At 50.0% G+C, this 22,088-nt stretch overlaps 5 protein-coding genes across 5 annotated transcripts; 2 read left to right on the top strand and 3 right to left on the bottom strand.

Annotated features, from left to right (window-relative positions):
- Positions 1-389: 389 nt before the first annotated feature.
- Positions 390-2,326, bottom strand: NFIA_104660 (glycerol kinase; the record flags this gene model as incomplete). The annotated part of the gene is made up of 4 exons (XM_001266874.1): positions 390-659; positions 733-899; positions 959-1,953; positions 2,064-2,326. 4 exons carry the CDS (start codon positions 2,324-2,326, stop codon positions 390-392), a joined length of 1,695 nt encoding a protein of 564 aa, XP_001266875.1.
- Positions 2,327-5,809: 3,483 nt separating this feature from the next.
- Positions 5,810-6,959, bottom strand: NFIA_104650 (DUF3429 domain-containing protein; the record flags this gene model as incomplete). The annotated part of the gene is made up of 4 exons (XM_001266873.1): positions 5,810-6,238; positions 6,297-6,521; positions 6,622-6,678; positions 6,714-6,959. 4 exons carry the CDS (start codon positions 6,957-6,959, stop codon positions 5,810-5,812), a joined length of 957 nt encoding a protein of 318 aa, XP_001266874.1.
- Positions 6,960-8,016: 1,057 nt separating this feature from the next.
- Positions 8,017-17,698, top strand: NFIA_104640 (membrane morphogenesis protein VPS13; the record flags this gene model as incomplete). Its single annotated transcript, XM_001266872.1, has 4 exons — positions 8,017-15,450; positions 15,512-17,132; positions 17,184-17,600; positions 17,658-17,698. 4 exons carry the CDS (start codon positions 8,017-8,019, stop codon positions 17,696-17,698), a joined length of 9,513 nt encoding a protein of 3,170 aa, XP_001266873.1.
- Positions 17,699-18,220: 522 nt separating this feature from the next.
- NFIA_104630 (putative G-patch domain protein (TFIP11)) lies at positions 18,221-20,524 on the bottom strand (the record flags this gene model as incomplete). The annotated part of the gene is made up of 1 exon (XM_001266871.1): positions 18,221-20,524. One exon carries the CDS (start codon positions 20,522-20,524, stop codon positions 18,221-18,223), a length of 2,304 nt encoding a protein of 767 aa, XP_001266872.1.
- A 393-nt stretch (positions 20,525-20,917) lies between these two features.
- Positions 20,918-21,903, top strand: sod2 (superoxide dismutase sodB; the record flags this gene model as incomplete). Its single annotated transcript, XM_001266870.1, has 4 exons — positions 20,918-21,041; positions 21,216-21,622; positions 21,676-21,743; positions 21,813-21,903. 4 exons carry the CDS (start codon positions 20,918-20,920, stop codon positions 21,901-21,903), a joined length of 690 nt encoding a protein of 229 aa, XP_001266871.1.
- Between the last annotated feature and the right edge of the window lie 185 nt (positions 21,904-22,088).

Raw genomic sequence — 22,088 nt, 5'->3', positions numbered from 1 at the left:
ATGAAGTTGTAAAGTTGGGATTTTGCACATGTGCTTATAAGAAGGGCATCTTGGAATTATATTATTCAAGCAGTTTCCGTAAAAACCTACACTACAACCAAGACACAACAATGATGCTGCGGAAATTCCCGTTTTGATTGATATGTATACAGAGTTATCCGTAAGAAATACGGTTTATATAGGTGTAGTGTAGGAGTATATATATACTGATGATAGCGGGTATCCAAGAAGAGACCTAGACCTCCACCCTAGAAATGGACCTACTGACCACCGAGACCAAGAGAAAGATGCCAAAATGCCATTACCCCAAGAAGATGAAAACGGAAACGCTCAAACGCAAGCACATTGCACACAATCATCACAATATATATATGTACGAAGAGATGTCGTTACTCTTGGCCCTCGGACTCGATCTCGCTCGTGTCCAGCCAGCCTCGGGACATCTCGACGGCCTTGGACCACTGCTTGTACATCCGTGCGCTCTGCGCGGGCGAGATGCGGGGTGTGAAGGAGGTGCGGTTGGCGCGGTTCATGTTCTTGAGCTCACTGAATTCCTTCCAGACGTCGATGGCGAACCCGGCAGCGATGGCGGCGCCCAGCGCGGTGGTCTCGTGCATGGCGGGGCGTTCGACGGGGATTTGGATGATGTCGGCTTGTGTCTATACAAGTAAAGGAATGTCAGTTTCACTGGTATCCATGATACGGGAAGCTTTCTTTCTTTCAGAGACGTACCTGCATGCAAATGTCGGAATTACTCATCCCGCCGTCCACGGCCAATTCCGACAATTTGTGTCCGCTGTCCCTTGCCATGGCATCGAGAATAGCCTTCGTCTGGAAGCAGGCTGCTTCCATGGTCGCGCGAGCAATATGTCCGCGCTGCGTGTGCTGTGTGATACCAACTTCGTAGAAGGTTAGCAATCCAACTCCATTGAAGGGTAAAATGCGTTCAAATCCTTACAGATGGTTCCCTTGGCATCATCAATCCAGTAGGGAGCAAACAGACCACTGAAGGCAGTGACAAAAACGCAACCTCCGCTGTCGGGAACAGTAGCGGCAAGATCACTGACTTTGCGCGAATCGCGGAAGAATCCGAGGTTGTTCATGAGGAAGGAGATACCACTTCCGGCGACAGCAACACTTCCTTCAAGGGCATACACCGGCTTTCGATCTTTACCCAGTTGGAAGCCAACGGTGGCAAGCAAGCCGTGTTTCGAGATTACGGGTTTCTCACCGACGTTGTAGAGCAGGAAGCAACCGGTGCCATATGTGTTTTTCGCTGTGCCCGGTGTAAAGGCGCAGTGACCGACTAAAGCTGCGGACTGATCGCCCAAGCAACTCGTGATCGGCACTCCGTCAAGAGGTCCAAACCGGACATATCCATAGCCCTCAGGGTCTGACGAAGGGAGAATCTTGGGGAGCCTGATCTTCTTCCTGTCGATACCAAAGAACTTCAGCAGTTTATCATCATATTGCAGGGTTTCGAGATTCATGAACATCGTTCTGGATGCGTTGGTAACGTCGGTGACATGACGACCAGCTTCGGGCCCGCCGTTGAGGTTGTACAGAAGCCACGAGTCAACAGTTCCAAAAGCAAGTCGTCCTTCGTCATAAGCCTGCTTAACTTTGGGGCTATGGCGAAGAAGCCATACTAGTGAGACAGAAGAAGGGTATGTGGAGAGAGGTAGACCGCAGATAGCCGGTAGTTCATCCGACCCCTCTTGCCCTTTGAGCTCTCGAACCAGATTCTTGGTTCTGGTATCAGGCCATGCGATCGCGTTGTGTAACGGTTCGCCGGTTTCCCAATCCCAGCAAAGTGTTGTCTCTCGTTGGCTGGTAATCCCAATGGCTTCAATATCTGATTTGCTGTGGCCCAAAGCCAGGAAAGTCTTCATCGCTTCTTCAATGCATGTGTAAACGGAATCCACGAGTTCGAGGGGATCATGTTCGTGCCATCTAAAGGAGGGGACAAGAGAATGGTTAAGTACAATCCACAAAGCAGCGAAAACCGCACTGGAGCGGCTGACTAGCAATATACCTAGCCACAAGGACGGAATTGAACTTACCCTGAATGCTCGTGGATCTGGCGAAATTCAGTCTGATACTTGGCCACAGGAACACCTGTGCAATCGAAGATAATAAATCGTGAACTCGTAGTACCCTGATCGATAGCACCAATGAAGCGGTCTTTCAGGTTGTCGCCTCGGCGATTTTCATTTTGAAGTAGCGAGCGGTTGCCGTCATGCGATTGATAGGCGGAAATATCAATGTGCGCTTGTTGCTCTTCGACAGCATTATCGAGCTCGGTCAGATCGAAAGGGTTCCTCATTGTGCCGGTTGCAGTGGGTTGATGTTATATATAGAGAGTGTGGTGAGAGAGATGTATATAAATCTGTCGTCTTCTTCCTTTCCTAAAGTGGCCAGTGGAAAGGTAGATGGCAAGCGAGGTTGAGGAGATTGGGGATTGGGGATTGGTGCAATAGTAAGGTAGTAGTAGTATGGTGGTAGTAGGAACGGGACTGGTGGGAAAATTTACAGTCCCTAATCTGGTCTAACTCCAATCTATAAGACAGCGAGAGTGATGGAAGATAGGAAGGGAGAGAGAGAGTAGAGCCGGGAGACGCAAAAAGGGTCGATCTCAATCTACAAATGAGGAGAGGTGGCGGTGCGTAGTACGCGGGGGCGAAAGACACTCTTCTTGGTCAACTTTGAATAAAAGAAGAGTCAAGACTGGGTTTGGTGACGTATAGGTGACTCTCGGGGCGGGGAGGAGGAGGGGTGACGGTGGTTGAAGATCGGAGGATATTCGGGTGGAGCGTGGAATAAGGCAGAAGAGGATCTTAAGAGGATGCCTTTTCCTGTTGTGTACCTCTTTACCCCTCGGTAGGCGCTCTGAATTATGATGATGATGGTGATGATGTCGGAATAATTAAAATATTATGGAGAGCCAGTTGGAGGATCCGGTTTGACTGGTGAGAAGACAGGACTGGGACAAGAAAAACGATGAGGTCACCGGTTGGGTAATTGAGTGTGGTTTATTCGGCGGAGATGTGGGGTGGAGGAGTTCAGATTAGAGAGGTGATGATTAGTAGTAGTTATTAGAACGTAGAAGGAAGAGACAGAGGAGGGGATGATAAGAAGAAGGAAGAGATCAATCAATTGTTCCATAGACACACATCAGGACGTGGGAGACTCTTTATCCCAGAGGGTGGATCTTGTTTTGGGAGGAGAAAGGAAGAATTAAATTTATTTTTTTTCTACAAGCCCGTGCTTTACCTACAGGCTTACAGGAGGAGGACTAGATCAGGTACCATACAGAAGTAGAACAATCTGTAAGTCTTCTCTGTAGGGACTGCCCTGGCTTCAGGATAAAAGGCAGGAGAAAGTCCCTCCATTCATCCATGGCGGAGAAGTGGGTGCGTGGGGAAAAATCCTATTCTCTGCCTCTTGTTAACTTGAATCTGTTTAAGCTAGTTTTTTTTTTTCTGATCAGACGACCATTTGACTTCGTCAGCGTTGACAGTTCCCCTTTCTTAGGGATCTAGTCCAGTACCTGTACCCTACTGGTTGCTACTATCCCCTTACTTCGTCCCAATCCTCTCTTGTCGTCGTTTGTCTTATTCTCATCTGAACTCTTTGTGCTTAGTCTCTAGCTTATTTCCTACCTCTGAATGCTATTTTCTTGGGTGTGGTTACAGACCTTTAGATGCTCCAGGTCAGAATCGGCAAGGTACCCGAAATCCGATATGGAACTCTAGACCTTCTGGACGCATTTCTGAACCCAGCGAGATACCCCATCAAAGCCGCTAAGAATAGTTTCGGACTTGCACATGACACCGATCCAGACCCATCGGCCTTGTAGTAAAGTTCCATAGACTTCTTTCCTAGGATCATCACTATTATCCTGCCTACCCCAAAAATCATATATCATCGAGCGACTGCTCAAGCAGTCAAGCCCAAAATTCTAGGTTTATTAAATAAGCTCATTTACAAACTCAATTCAGTCAAAGTCGGAAGAGATAGGTACATCTTTAAGCCGAAAGTCCATTGACCTTTTCCAGTCGATGAATGCGACTAGTCTTGGACTGCAGCGTGCAGGCTCATGCAGATCCAGCACGGAGTTCTGGAACTCATCCCTTTACTACCAGTCTACCATACTCCAAAAAAGACCATAAAACCTGCACAGAGAACAGAAGGGGACCCTCCTGTTCGCGTACTCCGCTATCATCCTCTGGATAAATTGTCGATCGAGCACATGTGCCACATGACAGTAGTCAATTTTCTTCTCGTCCGAATATCTAGTACTATGATATGATCTAGACCCCCAATTCAATTAATAATTCCTTGCTACTTGGTCTGTAGATTTACGTACCCATTATAGCATCCCCCGATTGGACATGCTCTTTATTCCGTACATCGGCATTTATCCCCTGTTGTAGAATCTAGATTGCTTCCGGACAGAGAAGATCCAAATAAGCTTGGGAGATATCCCGCGCGGCGAAGGGTCTAGGGACGGTGGCAGGCTGGCAGCTCGTCCAGCGCTGTGATTTATGGAGAAATTTTTCTCAAATCCGGATACTCGGTTCGGCTACTTTAGTCTTGGTTTACTCTGTACCTCTGGAGAGCCGGAAGATTTGGGTTGAACAGAGCAACTGTACGATGCTCAGGCACCAAGATATCTAGATATTGATTTTAGCCATAAATATGGGCGATAATGATGTCGTTGATAATGCCCATTACGGTACTACCAGTAGAAGTGTAGTTATGGCCCAGATAGTGGGCGGATTGTGACGTCTTCGACCAGACTTAACCTGCTACTCCGACGTCTCTTCTCTCTTCCCTTTTGCCTCTTTGGATCATTATTCTGCACCCAATGCCAAGAAACGACCTGTTCCACCTTTGGATGATTGCGCAAACACATCGACTATTGACACTGCAAGGGTAGATCGTGCAGTCCATCATGAATAGCCTCGTGATACTTGAGTGAAGATGGTGCTAGACCAACTTTAAACAAGAAATAGACAAAAAGAAAAGAAGGAAAGAATGCGGCACTGGCACTGTACTAGCAGTAGCAGCAGATGCACAGTTCGGCCTAGTTGGCCAAAACGGACGGTAGAATGGGACCTACAGGCAGTCAGGCACTCATGGGACGGAATCGTTGTTCTCTCTTAAGCGGGCCGAGTCCGACATACCTTCCGCACTTAGCTTTGGACTTTGGGGGTTGGGCTGAGTGCCTGTATGCCAACCCTCACGCCCCTCACACTATGGTCTTGTTCCGAGGCTTTCATAGTATCGAGAAAAACTGTCCCTTCTGACCTTACAAGGTCGTTGCTTCCTGCAATTGCAACAGCAACTCGTCATCGAGCTTTTTCGACTGATCACGCAATATGTCTTTAATTTTTCGTGTCATTCTATATCTCTTCTGGAAAGGTAATTATGCTCTGTAGCTTTAGATTTAATTGCACCAATCAAAGAGAAGTTTGGAATTCTCCAGACTAATGCGTCTTGACGCTACTCCGTACCCCTCTTCAGCTTAATCCAGCAAGTTTCGAGAACCCACCGAATAAGTCTAACCTGTTCATATACAGTCCAATAGAAATTCAAACAAAAGAAAGTACCAGCGTCCGCCAGGTCATTGAATTCGCATGTAATCTACAGAAACTCGATCAAAACGATGCGACGTCTTTCCTACTGTCACATTGAGCTGCCACAGGCAGCCCAGGATATCACCCAACCCCTCAATAGGTCATATCATGTGCTATGAGCATCTCAAAATGCACAGAGTATCACATGTATCCCGCAAGTCTATCATTTACTCAGACTCCTCCTCGCCGAGCTCGGCGCGGCGGCGAGCATTAGCCTCTTCCTTCTCCTTCTTCTGCAGGAAGAGCAGCGCGTTGATCTTGTCGGTGATCGTGTGCTCAGTGCTGATGGTGTTGGCGATCTGCTCACGGCCGATCAAGCTGGCCACGATGCTGGCTCCGACAACGAAGGTCAGGACAAAGCGGTACATGCCGTACCAGTGGGGAGCACGGCCGTGGGCAGCAGCGCGGGCGTCATTGTAGTACAGGAAGGTGAAGGCGAGGAACTGGCTGATCAGGGCATATTCGACGGGGAGCAGCAGGGTGGGCCAGGCAACAGCGGGGGCGATGACACCGGCAGCGTAGCGCCTGTAACCGTGCTTGCCACCGTATCCGGCCCATTCAAGACCCCAGTGAACAGCTCCAAGGAAGGAGAGAATCTTGAGGGTCGCTTCGCGTCAGATAGGGAGCTTGACAGCAGGATAAATTCAAACTCACCACAGCACCATAGCCGACCTGGATAGGCTCGAGCATGTGAAGCATCAGCTCGGCAGTCTGGCCGGAGAAAATGAGGCCATCACCGGTGGCGGTAGCACGGTTGATCTCGTAGGAAAGGTAGACAGTCTCGAGGGAAGTAGCGAGGTAGGGGATGACACCAGCCATTCCGAGGTAGAGAGCCTCCTTGGGGGTTCCCTCAAGGCTAAAAGTGTCCTTGATGACTTTCTGAAGGTCGTCAAACGCCAAGGTTTAGTGATATATCCCATACATAACATAGGTACGGCAGGCTCCCGTCATGAATGCCGGCCGGACGTATCGAACTTACCGCTTCGGTCTTGATACCCGCCATCATGTCATGGTCCTCCTCGGCAACCTTGGCTTCCTGCAAACAAACATCAGCAATTGACCAGAACTCACAACATGAGCGGCACTGGCCTTGGGGACGTTGGTAGAGCCCGGGACGCTGGAGGCATAGCGGACGAGGGCAGTGGTGACGGGCTTGCGGGTAGTCAGGGCCAAGCTGGATGCGCGAGCGGGAAAACGAGCGGAGGATGTCAGGTGAGCCTTGAACACATTGTTGGAGAAAGTCGAGCGGGCGACCGAAGCATTGGAGCTAGAGATAGCCCTGAGCACAGAGCGGGCAACCGAGTTTCTGTAGAGCATGGTGGACTGGGGTAGCTAATTTTTTCCGGTGTTTGGTTAGTGATGAGGTCTGGAAAGCTCGGATAGCCGGGATATAGCCGGCAGAGGACCCAATTGAGGCTGGAAAGTGCTACAAAATGGCTCTAAAGATAGAGGCAAGGCTGTTTACCTGATGCTTTACCGAGCTGAACTCGTAAGAGTGGAGATTTTGTGGTCGTGGAAGCAGTCAATCCTGAGGGCCGGGAATGAAGTGATACAATGATGAGGTGTGGTAACGTCTGGCTTCGGCACACCATACAGACCAATCCCGTAACTGTCATTGGCAATTATTGCCTCAGGCATTAAATCGTTCAGTGACCTCCGGATCAAAATAGACGCCATAACGGGATGACCCGACGTCACGTGGCTGAGTCAGCGCAGCTACAGGGTTGCAGCCCTAGGCATCTAACTAGATGCAGTCAGAACGAAGTCTCCAGCAAAAGGACCGACGTCACTCCTCGCAAGGTTGCCCGCTCGAGATCCGCCGCGTCACGGCTGTTCAACGGCAACCGCTACTGCTGGTACGCAAACCCCCTAATCAGTCGGCCAGCACATGTTTCCCCAGGCACTGAGCCATACATTTTCTTTTACGACGCAATTGGGTAATCAGCTTGCCTTGATACCCAACTACCATTATCTCATCCAGGTTTCCTGTCAAGTGGACACACGACCTACTGTTCTGACAGCTTGCTTTCATATTTGCCCCATTATCCACGACATCGTACCGGGTTGAAAAACAAATAGACTTCCTTCTTGAACTGGTTGGCCCGCATCAATCGTGAATGCGCTTTTTGCCAACCACCTGGATGGCTAAAGCTATCGTTACTTGCGAGTGTATCTAGTGCTCGCGCAGGTATGCCATTTCCTGCGAATTTATTCCTCAAACATCCTATATTTTTACCATCTATTAGCTCGTTTAAATCAATATATAACTCATCTTTCTAACGCCGTCATCACTAGGTACGAGTCATTGTTATCATCCGTCAGCAATCTCTGACCTTCCCTGGGCCGACCTGGGTCACGGTCGCACCCCGCAGTCATGTTGGAAGGCTTGGTCGCAAACCTGCTCAATCGCTTCTTGGGCTATTATGTCAAGAATTTCGATGCAAAACAATTGAACATCGGTATCTGGTCCGGCGATGTCAAGCTTCGCAACCTGGAGCTGCGACGGGAGGCTCTTGATCAACTACATCTTCCTTTAAATGTCGTCGAAGGCCACCTCGGCGAGCTCACCCTGTCCATACCCTGGTCTAATCTGAGAGGGAAACCGGTCAAAGTTGAAATCGAAGATGTGTTTCTCCTAGCAGCCCCGAAGGAAGATGCGGACTATGACCCGGAGGAAGAGGAACGAAGAGCTTATAACCTCAAGATGGAAAAGATTGAGAGTGCGGAAATCTTGCGAGAGCGGAATACAGAGGGTATGAGCCAGGAGGAGCAGCGACGGAACCAGAGCTTCACCCAGAGCCTCGTCACCGCCGTTGTTGACAACCTCCAAATATCCATCAAGAACGTGCACTTTCGATACGAGGACTCGATTGCTTCACCAGGTCACCCTTTCGCCATCGGTCTTACACTGAAGGAACTCAGCGCTGTCAGCACTGACTCCGAATGGAACCCTACTTTCATCCAATCGACCTCCACTACCACCCACAAACTAGCTACACTGGGTGCGCTATCAGTATATTGGAACACTGATGCCGAGCTTCTGGGCACAGGACGAGGCTCTGACCTGGGCGCAGAAGCACAAGGCATTAGTCACGCGGAGCTGATTGAGAAACTAAGAACTGCCATTGAGAGCGAAGAGAGCCACCAGTTTATGCTTCGCCCCGTCAGTGGTCGTGCTGGCTTGGAGTTGGATAAGTCAGGAAAGCATGACCGGCCAGCCATCAAGACACGGTTACTGTTTGATGAGCTTAGTTTCGTTCTGGACGACGATCAATATCGCGATGCTCTAATGCTAGTCGATCTTTTCCATTACTTTCTTCGTCATCAGGAATACAAGAAGCTCCAGCCGAAATGCAGACCGAAAGAGGACCCCCGGGCATGGTTCAGATTTGCCGGAGAAGCGGTTCTCAGCAAAATCCACGATCGAAACAGGCGCTGGTCGTGGGATTATATCAAAGAGCGACGGGACGACCGTATAGCCTACATCCATCTGTTCAAGAAGAAAAAGCGGGAGGAACCCTTGTCTCCACAGGAGGCAGAGGATTTTGAACGTCTAGAACGAAAGCTCAGTTACGAGGATATTCGATTCTGGAGGTCATTGGCGCGAAATCAACTGCGAAAGGAGAATATTGGCCTCAAGAAGCCCGCACGCCCACAAACTTGGTCGGAATGGATATGGGGCACCAAGAAGGAGGAGTCTGAAGAGACCACGATGACCGAGGAGCAGCGGCAGGAACTCTATAATGCCATTGACTGGGACGAGAAGAAAGCGATCGCCGAGAGTGTCGAAGTGCCGAGAGAGTGGGTAAAGCTTCAGGTCAACTCCGGTCTCAGAGCCGGAAGCTTCACTTTGAGGCGTGATCCCCACGGAAAATGTAGCGAAGTCATGAAATTGGTGTTTGACAATCTACGAGCGAAGGCTTTGCAGCGCCCGGATTCCTTCTTCATCGAAGTTGATCTCGGTGGGCTCAGAGTGTATGACGGAACAACCGAGGGTAGTCTCTTTCCACAGATAGTCAAGGTCAAGGATTCTCTCCCACAGTCCGAGGACAGTCAAACGCAGCCCCTTGATGGTGACGAGTTGCATCCGGAGGCCAACGAGGAATACGAGGAGGCTGAGGATAACCTGTTTCAATTCCAGCTTGAAAAGAACCCACTGGAGGGCGACGCCGACTCGGTGGTGAGAGTCAAGATGAAGAGTATCGAGGTCATCTATAATCCGAGGTTCCTTGTGGAGATTGTTAAATTCTTCGAGCCCCCTGAACGACACATGGAGTCCATTGGAGCCCTCTTGGACTCAGCAGGAGCAACTGTCGAGGAAATCCGCCAGCAAACCCGAGCAGGCTTGGAGTTTGCCCTGGAGGAGCACAAGAAGGTCGACGCTCACTTCGACATACACGCACCTCTCATTATAGTGCCAGAAAGCATTACACAAGAAAGCTCCCTCTGTCTCATCTTGGACGCAGGTCACATCAGTGTCAATAGTGAACTGGTCGATAGGCAGACCATGAGAGACCTCCAGGCCAAGCAGAAGCGGCAATACGATGAGAACGACTACAAGGAACTGGAGCATTTGCTATACGATAGATTCCTTCTTAAGCTTGACTCCACCCAGGTCTTGATCGGCCCTGGAGTTGAGAGTACCAAATCGCAACTCACGTCCGAGGTCAAGAACCGAAACTTTCATATTATCGATCGTATAAACGTGGACTTTGTCTTGGAACTGTGTATAGTACCGAAAAGCACCGAGCTCACCAGGACTCGAATATCAGGCCATCTGCCGGAGTTACACGCTTCGATGTCTGACACAAAGTACAAGGGTCTGATGAAATTGATTGACATCGCGATTCCACGATTTGACGAGGGAGGTGTTTCCGATCGTCCGCCCGCGAAGAGCTCGAGTGAATCGACAACAGCAGGGAATAGAGCAAGATCGGCTTCCTTCCAGCCCTCAGTACCCAGGGAACTGCCGGTCGTCGACGAAGATTCCGATTCCGAGACAGATCACGAGCAGACAAAGAAAAGTGTCGATAGACTGCCCAACATTCACCGCAAAGATTTTGAATTTAAGTTCACAGTTGGCTGTCTTCGTGGCTCACTGTTCCGGTCGGATCCAAATGACCAGTTTCGAGACCAATTGTTGGTAGAGCTTGTTGCTGAAGGTTTCGAATTAGACTATTACATGCGACCGTTCGACATGGTGGCAGAGATCGTTCTGCAGTCTCTGAGTGTGGACGACTATATCGAGGAAAACCCCATTCCTGACTTCAAGAGGATCATTTCTTCCAAGGGATTCGACGCAGACGAAGATAAGGACCTCTTTCACCTCAAATTTGTTCGAGTCAAGCCAGAGTCACCCGAGTTTCTGTCTACCTACGAAGGTATAGCAATGAACCTTGATATGTCCATATCTACCATAAACCTTGTGGTCACTAGGAAGACACTTCTCACTCTGTTGGATTTCGTTCTCCTCACCTTCACAAGCCCAGAGCAGCCCAGAACCCAGAAGCCGTCGTCCGACGAGACTGTCCAGGACACCACTGTTCTCACCCAGGACACAGAACAGCCGGGAAAGATTCGGATCAAAGCTGACTTGAAGAGCATCGCCCTCATTCTGAACAATGACGGCGTCAGACTTGCTACACTGAGTCTTAACACTGCGGACGTGGGAATTAATCTTGTTGGCCGCTCAATGCTTATCCAGTCTCGAATCGGTAGCTTAACCCTCATAGACGATGTCAATACCGGCGCCTCAGCCACCTCCGACCTGCGGAGGCTTTTGACCATCGAGGGTGATAACTTCGCTGATTTTAAATACGAGACCTTTGATCCCGAGAGCACAAATTATCCCGGTTATGACTCTGAGGTCTATCTGAGATCGGGTTCTATCAAAATCAATTTCCTCGAAGAGCCATATCGCAAGATCATCAATTTCCTTGTCAAGTTCGGCAAGATGCAGGCTATCTTTAATGCTGCCCGCCAGGCCGCAGCTAGTCAAGCCAACCAGCTGCAAGAGAATGCATCTAAGATGCGATTTGACGTCGTTGTCAAAACTCCAATCTTGGTATTTCCCGGTGCCGTGAGACCTGATCGACCCCGCGACACAGTCACTGCTCATCTCGGAGAGATCTATGCTAAGAACACTTTCGTTCCTCTGGATGAACATGCGGAAAGTCCCGCCGTTAACCTGATTTCTTCAGGCATACGCAATATCCGCCTGACATCCAAGTTCCACTTCGGGGAAGATGTTGTCGAAGAGCTGGAGATGATCCAGAAAGTCAACTTGGACTTCAGCATCTGCTATCTTGAGCATCAGAATGATAATCCACGTCCAGATATGGAAATCGAAGGGTCTATGTCTCCCATAAACCTTAGAGTGTCGCAAAAGCAGCTCAAATTTCTGCTAGAGCTCTCGAAAACTGTGCCCGGCGCTTTCTCAACCGACTATGAGCAGCAAGAACTCGAAGCCTTTGAAGATCTTCCTACGTCTGTAACAGACACAAGCAAAGGAGCAGATTGGAAACTCGCTCAAACCCCCCAGGAGCATGAAAAGACCGCCGAAGGATCGGGTTTGGACGACGAGACCTGGGCCAAGCTAGATATGATTTTCAAAGTAGATAGTGTCGGCCTGGAACTTATTCTTGCAAAGGATGACGAGCCAGTGGGTGATCTGGAGGACTCGAGTCTGTCTAAGTTTTCGCTGAATGACACTAAAGTCAAATTGCGCATGCTTACCGATGGGTCTCTGGAATCCGAGCTCTTGATTCATTCCCTGTCTGTTCGCGACAGCCGCAATCAGGACACGAACAAATTCAGGAAGATCATGTCACTGATCAATAACGATGTGCAACAGCAATTCATGGCTAGTCTCTCTATGTCGCCCGGGCCAGAGAAACATCTTATTGCGATGTTGACGATCGATAGCCCACGTATCATACTGGCGCTGGACTATTTGTCCGCTTTGCAGTCGTTTATGAACTCGGTTTTCACCTCAGAGGAGCCGGTGGCCGTAGAAGAGATTGAGGAGACTGATGAAGCTTCTGAGCCAAGATCCAGTACCACAGAAAGCCCAGACCAAACTGCCGTCGCCACCCCAGGCGAGGACTCGACAAGCTCGGCCGGCCAGACAACGATTTCATTCAGAGTGAACCTTGTTGACGCCCAGATTATCATGATTGCCAACCCTACCATTGCACATACCGAGGCTATAGTGCTTGGTACAAAGCAAGTACTCTTCTCCCAACAAAACGTCTCTACACTGCAGATCAACAAAGTCGGCATGTTCTTGTGTCGCATGGACAAGTTCGGGACCAGTAGGCTGCGGATTTTGGACGATTTTACGCTGGAGCTGTCCATGGATAGTCGGCCACAGGAGAAAGGCTCATCGTTAACTTCCATAGACGTGCACATTGAACCGTTGGTGCTGCGCCTTTCCCTCAGAGACATCTTGATGGCACTACAGATTGTCAATAAGGCCTCCGAAATGAGAGCAAACAGGTCACAGGAAATAGAGAGCGGCGACGTGAAGAGAGTATCAGATAGTAGACAACCCAGCGCAAAGTCCACTCGAAGGAGATCAAGCGCTGCGCGGTCGTCACATGCCCCTGCCTTGAAATCACGACGAGCATCGGGGGCGAGCGGCAAACCGGCTAATCAAGGAGCTGCTTCGGAACGCTCAGCTATACTGAAGCGCGAAGAACTGAGCGCGCAGATCGACGGCGTCAGAGTGATTCTCATAGGGGACTTGCATGATCTTCCATTGCTCGACTGGAGCGTCAAGAAATTCACCGTCGATGTTCGCGATTGGTCGTCTGCACTGAATGCTGACACTAGCTTCGATACCTTCATCAACGTTTACAATTTCTCCAAGTCGGCCTGGGAACCACTCATTGAACCCTGGCAACTCGGTTTTCACGTCGCCAAGGAGGTCGACCCAGAAGTCTTTTCAATCGATGCCTACTCACATAAGAACATGGAGCTCACTGTGACTTCGGCTACAATTGCATTGGCATCCAAGTCCTTCCAATTTCTCTCGACCGATGAAGATGTTCTTTCCAAGCCCCGCGGAGCCGACGCACCATATCGGATTCGCAATTATACCGGCTTCGATCTTCGTGTCTGGGCGGATGTCAGCACCGGAGAGGAAGGTCCGGCTGCTAAGCTCTCTGACGGGGAAGAATACCCTTGGAGATTTGAAGACTCGACTGCAGTACGTGAGACTCTTGCACCTGAAGGCCAAGGCGGCGTTGTCGGGGTGAAACTTGAAGGGAGCGGCTTCGAGAGCATCAACCGCATTCCTGTGGCTAGGGAGGGCGAATTCTTGTATAGCCTCAAACCCAAGGCAGATGGTGTTCTCCATAGGCTTCTAGTCGAAGTTAAGCTGGGTACCGACAACGTCAAGTATATTACCTTCCGCTCGCCGCTGGTTATCGAAAACAACACTCAAATACCGGTAGAGCTGGGCATCTTAAATCACAAAGAAGGACATCTCCTCAAGATTGAGAAGATTCTTCCTGGGGATGCTCGGCCTGCACCTGTAGGTGCCGCCTACTTGCATTCAGTCCTCATCCGTCCTGACCAGGGCTTCGGATATGAATGGTCAACAGAACCACTGCACTGGAAAGATCTTCTGCGGCGACCTACTCGCACGATCAAGTGCATCAGCGAAAGCGGACAGCAGGCTCCGCCCTTCTACTTCCAAATGAATGCCACCTACAACCCAAAGGATTCCTTGACCAACGTCTATCCTTACATGCGTATACGTATTTTCGCTCCAGTGGAGATTGAGAATCTATTACCATATGATTTCAAATACCGCATTTACGACAAGAACACAAAGAAGGATTGGACCAATTTCCTAAGGAAGGGTGGTGTCAGTCCGGTCCATGTTGTTGAGCTATCTCATCTACTCCTTCTCAGTATTGACCTAGAGGACACCGTCTTTAGGCAAAGCGAATTCGCCATCATTAACGGAAATGCACAAGATTATCGAAGGGAACACATGCTCTCACTCAAGGATGAACAAGGGATTCCGTTAAGACTAAAGCTCCATTACTTCAACGTTCCAGATAGTGGAGGCGCTTTCAAGGTGTCGATTTACAGTCCGTATCTTATCTTGAACAAGACAGGACTGCCAATGGAGATCCAGAGCAAGGCCTTCTTGCAGTCAGCACGCTCCGCAGCTGGTGAGGGCCTGAACCCCGACCCAAGACATGGCGGGCGGGCTCTCCCATACATGTATGCTTATCAATCGGAAGATCCGAAGAACAGATCTATTTTGAAGATAGGAGATTCCACCTGGAGCAAGCCGCAGAGTTTTGAGGCTCTTGGGAGCAACTTTGAAGTTGTCTTGTCCGATAGGCAAGGGAAGTGCGAGTTCCATGCAGGGGTGTCTGTTATGGAGGGTGAAGGCAAATATAAGATGACTAAAGTTGTCACTATTTCTCCTCGCTTCATCCTGAAAAACAAGCTGAGTGAAGACATCTTGGTCCGCGAACCCGGCTCATCAAACGTGCTTACCATCAAAAGTGGTAATTTGGTGCCCCTGCATTTCCTGCGCCAGATTGCAGAGAAGCAACTTTGCCTGTGCTTCCCCGGCGTGAACAATCAATGGTCATCGCCTTTCAACATTGCAGACGTTGGAACCGTACATGTGAAACTTGCCAAGGCAAATCAACGGCAGAGGCTTATCAAGGTTGATATCATCATGGAAGGCGCTACACTTTTTATCCACTTCAGTTTGGAAACTCGAAATTGGCCCTTCTCCATGCGGAATGAGAGTGATTCCGAATTTATCTTCTACCAAGCTGTAAGCACCCCTGCACGACATATGACTCGTATACATGCTAACACACTGACTGTCCTTATAGAATCCAAACGTGGAGGATGACGAGGATGATAGAACAAGTGGCTGGCGGCCAATTCGCTACCGGCTCCCGCCCCGCAGCATCATGCCATATGCATGGGATTATCCGGCTACGAAGAACAAGTCTCTCGTCTTGACATGTAATGGAAAGGAAAGGCATATCAGGCTCACCGAGATAGGCAACCTGATACCGATGAGAATACCGCCTTCAAGACCTGGGGAGCCGCAAAAGATTGTTGATATCAACATCGTGGCTGACGGGCCGACCCAGACCCTCGTCTTGTCAAATTTCAAGCAATCTCGAAGTCTTTATAAGCAACAGAAGGCACAGACATCCCAGACTAGTGTGTCAACTGGCTTTGAGGTAAAGGAACTGGACTCGGACGTCAATTTCAAAGCTCAGCTACGTCTGGCGGGCATTGGGGTCTCGTTGATCAACAAGAACTTGAAGGAGCTGCTATATCTCACTTTCCGCGAAATCGAGATCAAGTTCAGAGAATCAAGGGTTTACCAGACTTTGAACACAACGATCAAATGGATCCAGATCGATAATCAACTTTATGGGGGCATTTTCCCCATATTGTTGTATCCAAGCGTTGTGCCAAAGACCGGAAAGGAGATGGAGGCCCATCCGATCTTTCACGCCATGGTTACACGCGTAAAAGACGACTCTTACGGTGTACTTTACATTAAATATGCCACGGTACTACTTCAACAGATGACACTTGAGCTCGATGAGGACTTCATTTTCGCCATGCTCGATTTTGCAAAGGTCCCTGGTGCTTCATGGTCCGAAGAGCAGGAAGGAAAACTCTGCGATGAAGATCTAAAAATCCCAGAACCGCAGAATGAAAGTGCTAGCCAAGATGTGTACTTTGAGCTCCTTCATTTGCAGCCGATGCAGTTGGATATCTCCTTCATGCGGACAGAGAGGGTTAATGCCGAGAATACCATGCAGCCCTCCAACCCCCTCATGTTCTTCGTCAATGTCATATCCATGTCAATGGGCAACATCAACGACGCCCCCGTTCGTCTCAATGCTCTTATGTTAGAGAACGCTCGTGTCTCTTTCGGAATTCTTCTGAACAATATTCAGAGACATTACACTCAGGAGTTCCTTCGTCAAGTCCACGTCATTCTTGGGTCGGCGGATTTCCTAGGAAATCCAGTGGGTCTGTTCAATAACGTCAGCTCTGGTGTTGCTGCTATCTTCTACGAGCCCTATCAGGGACTGGTCATGACCGATCGGCCTCAGGAACTGGGCATGGGTATTGCAAAAGGCGCTACAAGCTTTGTCAAGAAGTCCGTCTTTGGTTTCTCGGACAGTATGGCCAAATTCACCGGAAGCATGTCCAAGGGACTTGCGGTCGCCACGCTAGACAAAGAATTTCAAGATCAGCGACGAATGTCGAAGTCTCGGAATCGGCCAAAGCATGCATTGTATGGTATCACGGCCGGTGGAAATGCGTTCGCAAACAGCTTAGCAAGCGGCATTGGAGGACTTGCTCGCCACCCGCTGCAGGGTGCGGAGAAAGAAGGTCTCCAAGGTTTCATCAAGGGTGTCGGCAAGGGTGTACTTGGACTGGCCACCAAGCCGGCAATAGGCGCCTTCGATCTTGCCTCAAGTACGTCAATTTCTCAACAATATAGAGATGTTCATGCTGACTGTTGTCTAGACCTCGCCGAGGGTGTCCGAAACACCACGACAGTGTTTGACGCGGAAGGTCTTGACCGTGTTCGCCTAACCCGTTTCATTGCCACAGACGGTATAGTGCGACCATACTCACAGCGCGAGGCTTTGGGTCAATTTTGGCTTAAGACAGCCGACGACGGCAAGTATTTCAACGAAGACTACATTGCGCACTTGGAGCTGCCGGGCAAGGACATGCTGGTCATGCTGACGTACGACCGAATAATGCTTGTGCGCAGCAAGAGACTTCGAACAGAATGGGATATCCGATTGACAGACATCCAAACCATTTCCAAGGAACGGACTGGTATGAGCATTACGCTAAAGGGTGGCGCAAACGGGCCTTTCATTCCCGTGCAAGACGAAAGCTCGAGGAATTGGCTGTACCGCCAGATCGCCATTGGTAGGTCTATCCGGATAACCTGCAGAGTGAACGGTTGCTAACCATCTGAAACAAAAGCTGTCAACGCATTCAATGAAAGGTACAATACGAGAGTTTGAGTTGGGATTTCTTCCATCTTAAATAATCAGGCCACGTCTCTCTCCCGAGAAAAATGTGTTGAAGGGGACCAACACGAGGATGTATGATGCATTGAACGTACTTGGTCAGATTCTACACTCGCATTCCTTTTTTCAGAGTATATACTTCTACCACAGCCCTTTTAGTGTTGAGCATGATATTGTCAATGTACATAGTCACACTTTTTTTATGACAACAGGACGACTCATTCTTTCACACAGTGTCAAAGTAGACTACAGAATTTATTACACCACCACCACCATTCGTAACTATAAAGCTGCCTCAAAACTAATTTGCCATGTCTCCTAGTGAATGTGGTTGAAAGGCATGCTCAGATTCATAAAAGTCGTGGTTAGACGAAGGTTTCATTTCATCACATACGTGAAGATAAGTTTACCATAGAGAAAATAAAGCAAACATGGGTATCATCAATTTCCCAGATGAACGCGCAGAAACAGAGGCTCTCAGGAAGCTCGAAGTAGTTGAGACAAAGGCTGATATTGTCACTTGCCCTCGGCACGCTCCACAAGCCTGTCTTCCAGACCCATAGGTTCCCATATATCCTTCGCTTTCTTATTTTGAACCCAGACGACATCTCCCTGTACGAATGCGACAACTCCGCCCTTCCCGGTGGCGCTGGCCGTGATGCGGAACAGAGGCTGGCCGTTCTGCGGGTGCGCTTCCCGCAGGGGCAGTATGATAAGACCCTGTTCCATGCACCACGATTCGAGAATATCCTTGAAGGCGATTTCCTCGACGACCTTGGGCTTGCGAGACGGGGCAGGCGCCTCTGGAGCGGCGCGTGGTACGTCTTCTGCGGGGGCCGATTGCGCTGCGACGTTGGGGACTGGCAGCTCGGTGGCGGGGTCGTCCAGGCGCGACGCAAGGTCCATTTGTTGGAGACCTTTGTTCCATTCGTCGTCGACGACGGCGAGCTCGTTGATCTCTGCGGGGATCTGGGTTCGCCACCAGGTGAACCATTCGCCGACCTCTTCGAAGTTTGGATCGTTGGTAAGCCAGATGTATAGAATCTTGTGCCATTTAGGGAAGAATTCTGCCACCAAAAGAAGGCCAAGGACGTTGGGCCTGAAGAATCCTTTCCACTTAAGGATATCCTCCAAAGCAGTCAAGTCCTGATCTTGAGGGTTTACCTCGAAGTCGTCCCGCAGGTGACTCGCAAGTCGGGGTAGCAGGCTGTTACGTAGGGTAACATCGAACTCGGACCCTAGCGCGTCTCGCCAGAGTTCGATGCCGCTTATCAGACCCTTACGGAGATCCCACGATTTCAGGATCTCACGGAACTTCTTTTTCGCGTCTGAAAGAAGACCCGTGGGTTGTCTCGGATTCGTGTGACGCTCGTCCAGATATTGGAGCCAAGTAAAGAGCCACCATGGAGAGCGCGAGCCCTGATGGGAAGAGGGATGACGCCTGCTGCTGCTCCTGGGCTTCCACTCTTTCAGGCCGCCGCTGAGCTTGGGAACGACGAGCTGGTCGAGCACGTTTGCGAATACAAAGTTTGGTAGGATCTCTTTCCAGGATACGATGAGTGATGTGGCAGGGGACGGGTCGTACACGTCCCAGTCATTAATGAGCGCAGAGCGGACTCGGGGGAGCCAAAGAGTGTAGATCATAGTTTCATATGGCGACGTCGCTTGCCTTGACACGGCTTCGTCATTTTTCTTCCTGCTCAGAAGGGGCTGAAGACGACGAAGATTGGATACAAGGAATGTCGGCTCTTGAAGAGGATCCCAATCCTCCATCGCTTGGCGGAAGAGCGGGTGAATAGCAGCGACCGCCGTCTCTGATAGTCGATACTCATCGATCTCGCCTCGGTACTTCATCTCTATCGATTCGAGCTTGCTGGTTAATTCGTCAAACCGTGCAAGCGTACTGTCTTCTTCGAAAATCTCCAGCTGCCCAATAGCGGTGATAAGGTCCGTGAGTTGATCCGTCTTGAGCTGATTGGTGTCCAGTTGTTCCACGATCTGAGCTTCCTCCAACTCAGCAAACTTCTTTCGTTCCGTCAATCCTTTCCATTCATCGGCAAACGCTTCAAGGTCGTGACGCGCTCTTCGTGCGATCTTCAACGCCTCTCCTTCACCTTGATTGACAAACTCCAAAGGAGTCATCAGGCCGGCTGTGGAGGTCAGAACTCGCTGTTCCTTGCCAGTGGCATCAATCAGCGACTTTAGCACGTTTGGCACCTCCAGACCATCCATATCCGCCTCAATTTCGCGTGCGGTTCTAAAACGAGGTTTCGCTCGAGGGACTGGTGTCCCCGTCCCACTCCTGCTCTCCCGTTGACGTTCTTCCTTCTTTTTCCGTCGTCTCCTCCGTTCTTCATCTGAACTGTCTTCGACAACTTCACCTCGGGCAGCTGCTTGTCGCTTCTCCTCCTCTCGAGCTTGTTTCGTTTTCTCGCGAACGGCACCCAACCCAGCGCCCGTCGGTCGCGCTTGCGCCTCGATCGGGGTGACGATACCCTGTCCACTCGCACCCAAACCTTGCCCTTCTTTGTAACCCATCTTAGCCATCATACGCGCAGCAAAAGAATTCCCTCCACCGGTGATGGGTTTGCTGGTATTGGCGTTTCCGCCTCGGGAGGCAGCGGTGGCTGACTGCATGTTGTTATTCCAGGGATTACGACGAGCACTTCCCAGGCCGAAAGAAGGAGGCGATTCGGAGCGAGAGGAAGCTCTCGCAAAGCCGCGAAAGCCTGTAGGAGGGCGAGCATCTTCCTCATCTGAGCTCATATCGACGATTTTACGCTTCTGGCCAGCGAAGGATGACGAGGTCGGTGACTCCATGACCAGACTAACGGGGGCAAATGCAATGAAGTACGCCTGAAAGTCACAGCCTTTTCAGTTTAACTGAGGGCGTGCAAAGTGACGTTGATCAGTCTATGAAAAATCCATGAAAAATGAGCTGGCAACGAGGCCGTGTGATCGGCTTCTAGAACATGAAGATAATAATAGCCCATATCTGATTTCTTGTAATCGCTCGGGCGGTGACGGGACGGGGAAACGCGAACTCCGAGGGCAGAGAAACAATGACGTTTGTTCCCCGTTCTCCTCCTTCGAGCCGATTCTTCTCTCGTTCTACCCTTCATTTCTTCTTGTCTTTTGCCTTTGAGGAGCATCAGAATAGCATCCTGTTTGTCTCTTCCATATCTTCAGTAAACGACATTTCTCAATTACACAATGGCCGCCTCTCTCATCCGTACCTCTGCGCGTACCGCCCTCCGCTCCGGAGCTTCGGCTGCTCCAAGAGCTGCTGCGAGCTTGACTTTTGCGCGCGGCAAGGCTACTCTGCCTGACCTGTCTTGTATGTTGGCTCCGCCTCATCAATGCATTCCTCGTCTCAAGATGAGAGCCTCCTTCCTCCGTTTGAAGTGGAATACCGACGCTGTATTCGAACTACACAATCTCACCTTCACATATATCTACTAGCGTAGCATTACAATTGCAGTCTCTGAATGAAACTAATCATGGATAACAGACGATTATGGTGCTCTGGAGCCTTCGATCTCTGGCAAGATCATGGAGCTTCACCACAAGAACCACCACCAGACCTATGTCAACAGCTACAACCAGGCCATCGAGCAGCTGCAGGAGGCTCAGGCCAAGAACGACATTGCGTCTCAGATCGCCCTGAAGCCCCTGATCAACTTCCACGGCGGTGGTCACCTCAACCACACTCTCTTTTGGGAGAATCTGGCCCCTAAGAGCTCTGGTGGTGGTGAGCCCCCGAGTGGTGCTCTGGCCAAGGCCATCGAGGAGACATATGGCAGCTTGGAAAACTTCCAGGGTAAGATGAACACCGCTCTGGCCGGCATCCAGGGAAGCGGATGGGCTTGGCTTGTCAGGGACAAGCAGACCGGACACATTGGCATCAAGACCTATGCCGTAAGTACAAGCATTCTGAAGGAGTCAATCCCAGACTACTGACTTCGAATTAGAACCAAGACCCTGTTGTTGGTCAGTTCCAGCCTCTTCTTGGCATTGACGCCTGGGAGCATGCCTATTAGTAAGTGGCCCTCTCTAGCCTTGCCGTCCCATGCCGGTCAACAGTAGCTGATGCAAACACACTCCGCAGTCTGCAATACCAGAACCGCAAGGCCGAGTACTTCAAGGCCATCTGGGAGGTTATCAACTGGAAGTCTGTGGAGAAGCGCTTCTCCGCATAGATTGTCCAAGAACATCGTATGTTGACACAGCTTTGGTTGGAGCGTTCTTCTGTTGGTTTGTCGCATATGATTGTATAATGATTTCCTGTATCTGATATAGCCCTAATCAACAAATGCACCAACAGCTGCCAGTCACTCTCGCAATTTTTGCCTCATGGTTGTAGCCACAGTAGGAGTCCTGCAGC

The sequence above is a fragment of the Aspergillus fischeri genome, genomic scaffold (genome assembly GCF_000149645.3).
Source record: "Aspergillus fischeri NRRL 181 1099437636245 genomic scaffold, whole genome shotgun sequence".
NCBI lineage: Eukaryota > Fungi > Ascomycota > Eurotiomycetes > Eurotiales > Aspergillaceae > Aspergillus > Aspergillus fischeri.
The sequence above is the reverse complement of the archived record's forward strand: the minus strand, read 5'-3'. Positions and strand labels throughout refer to the sequence as shown.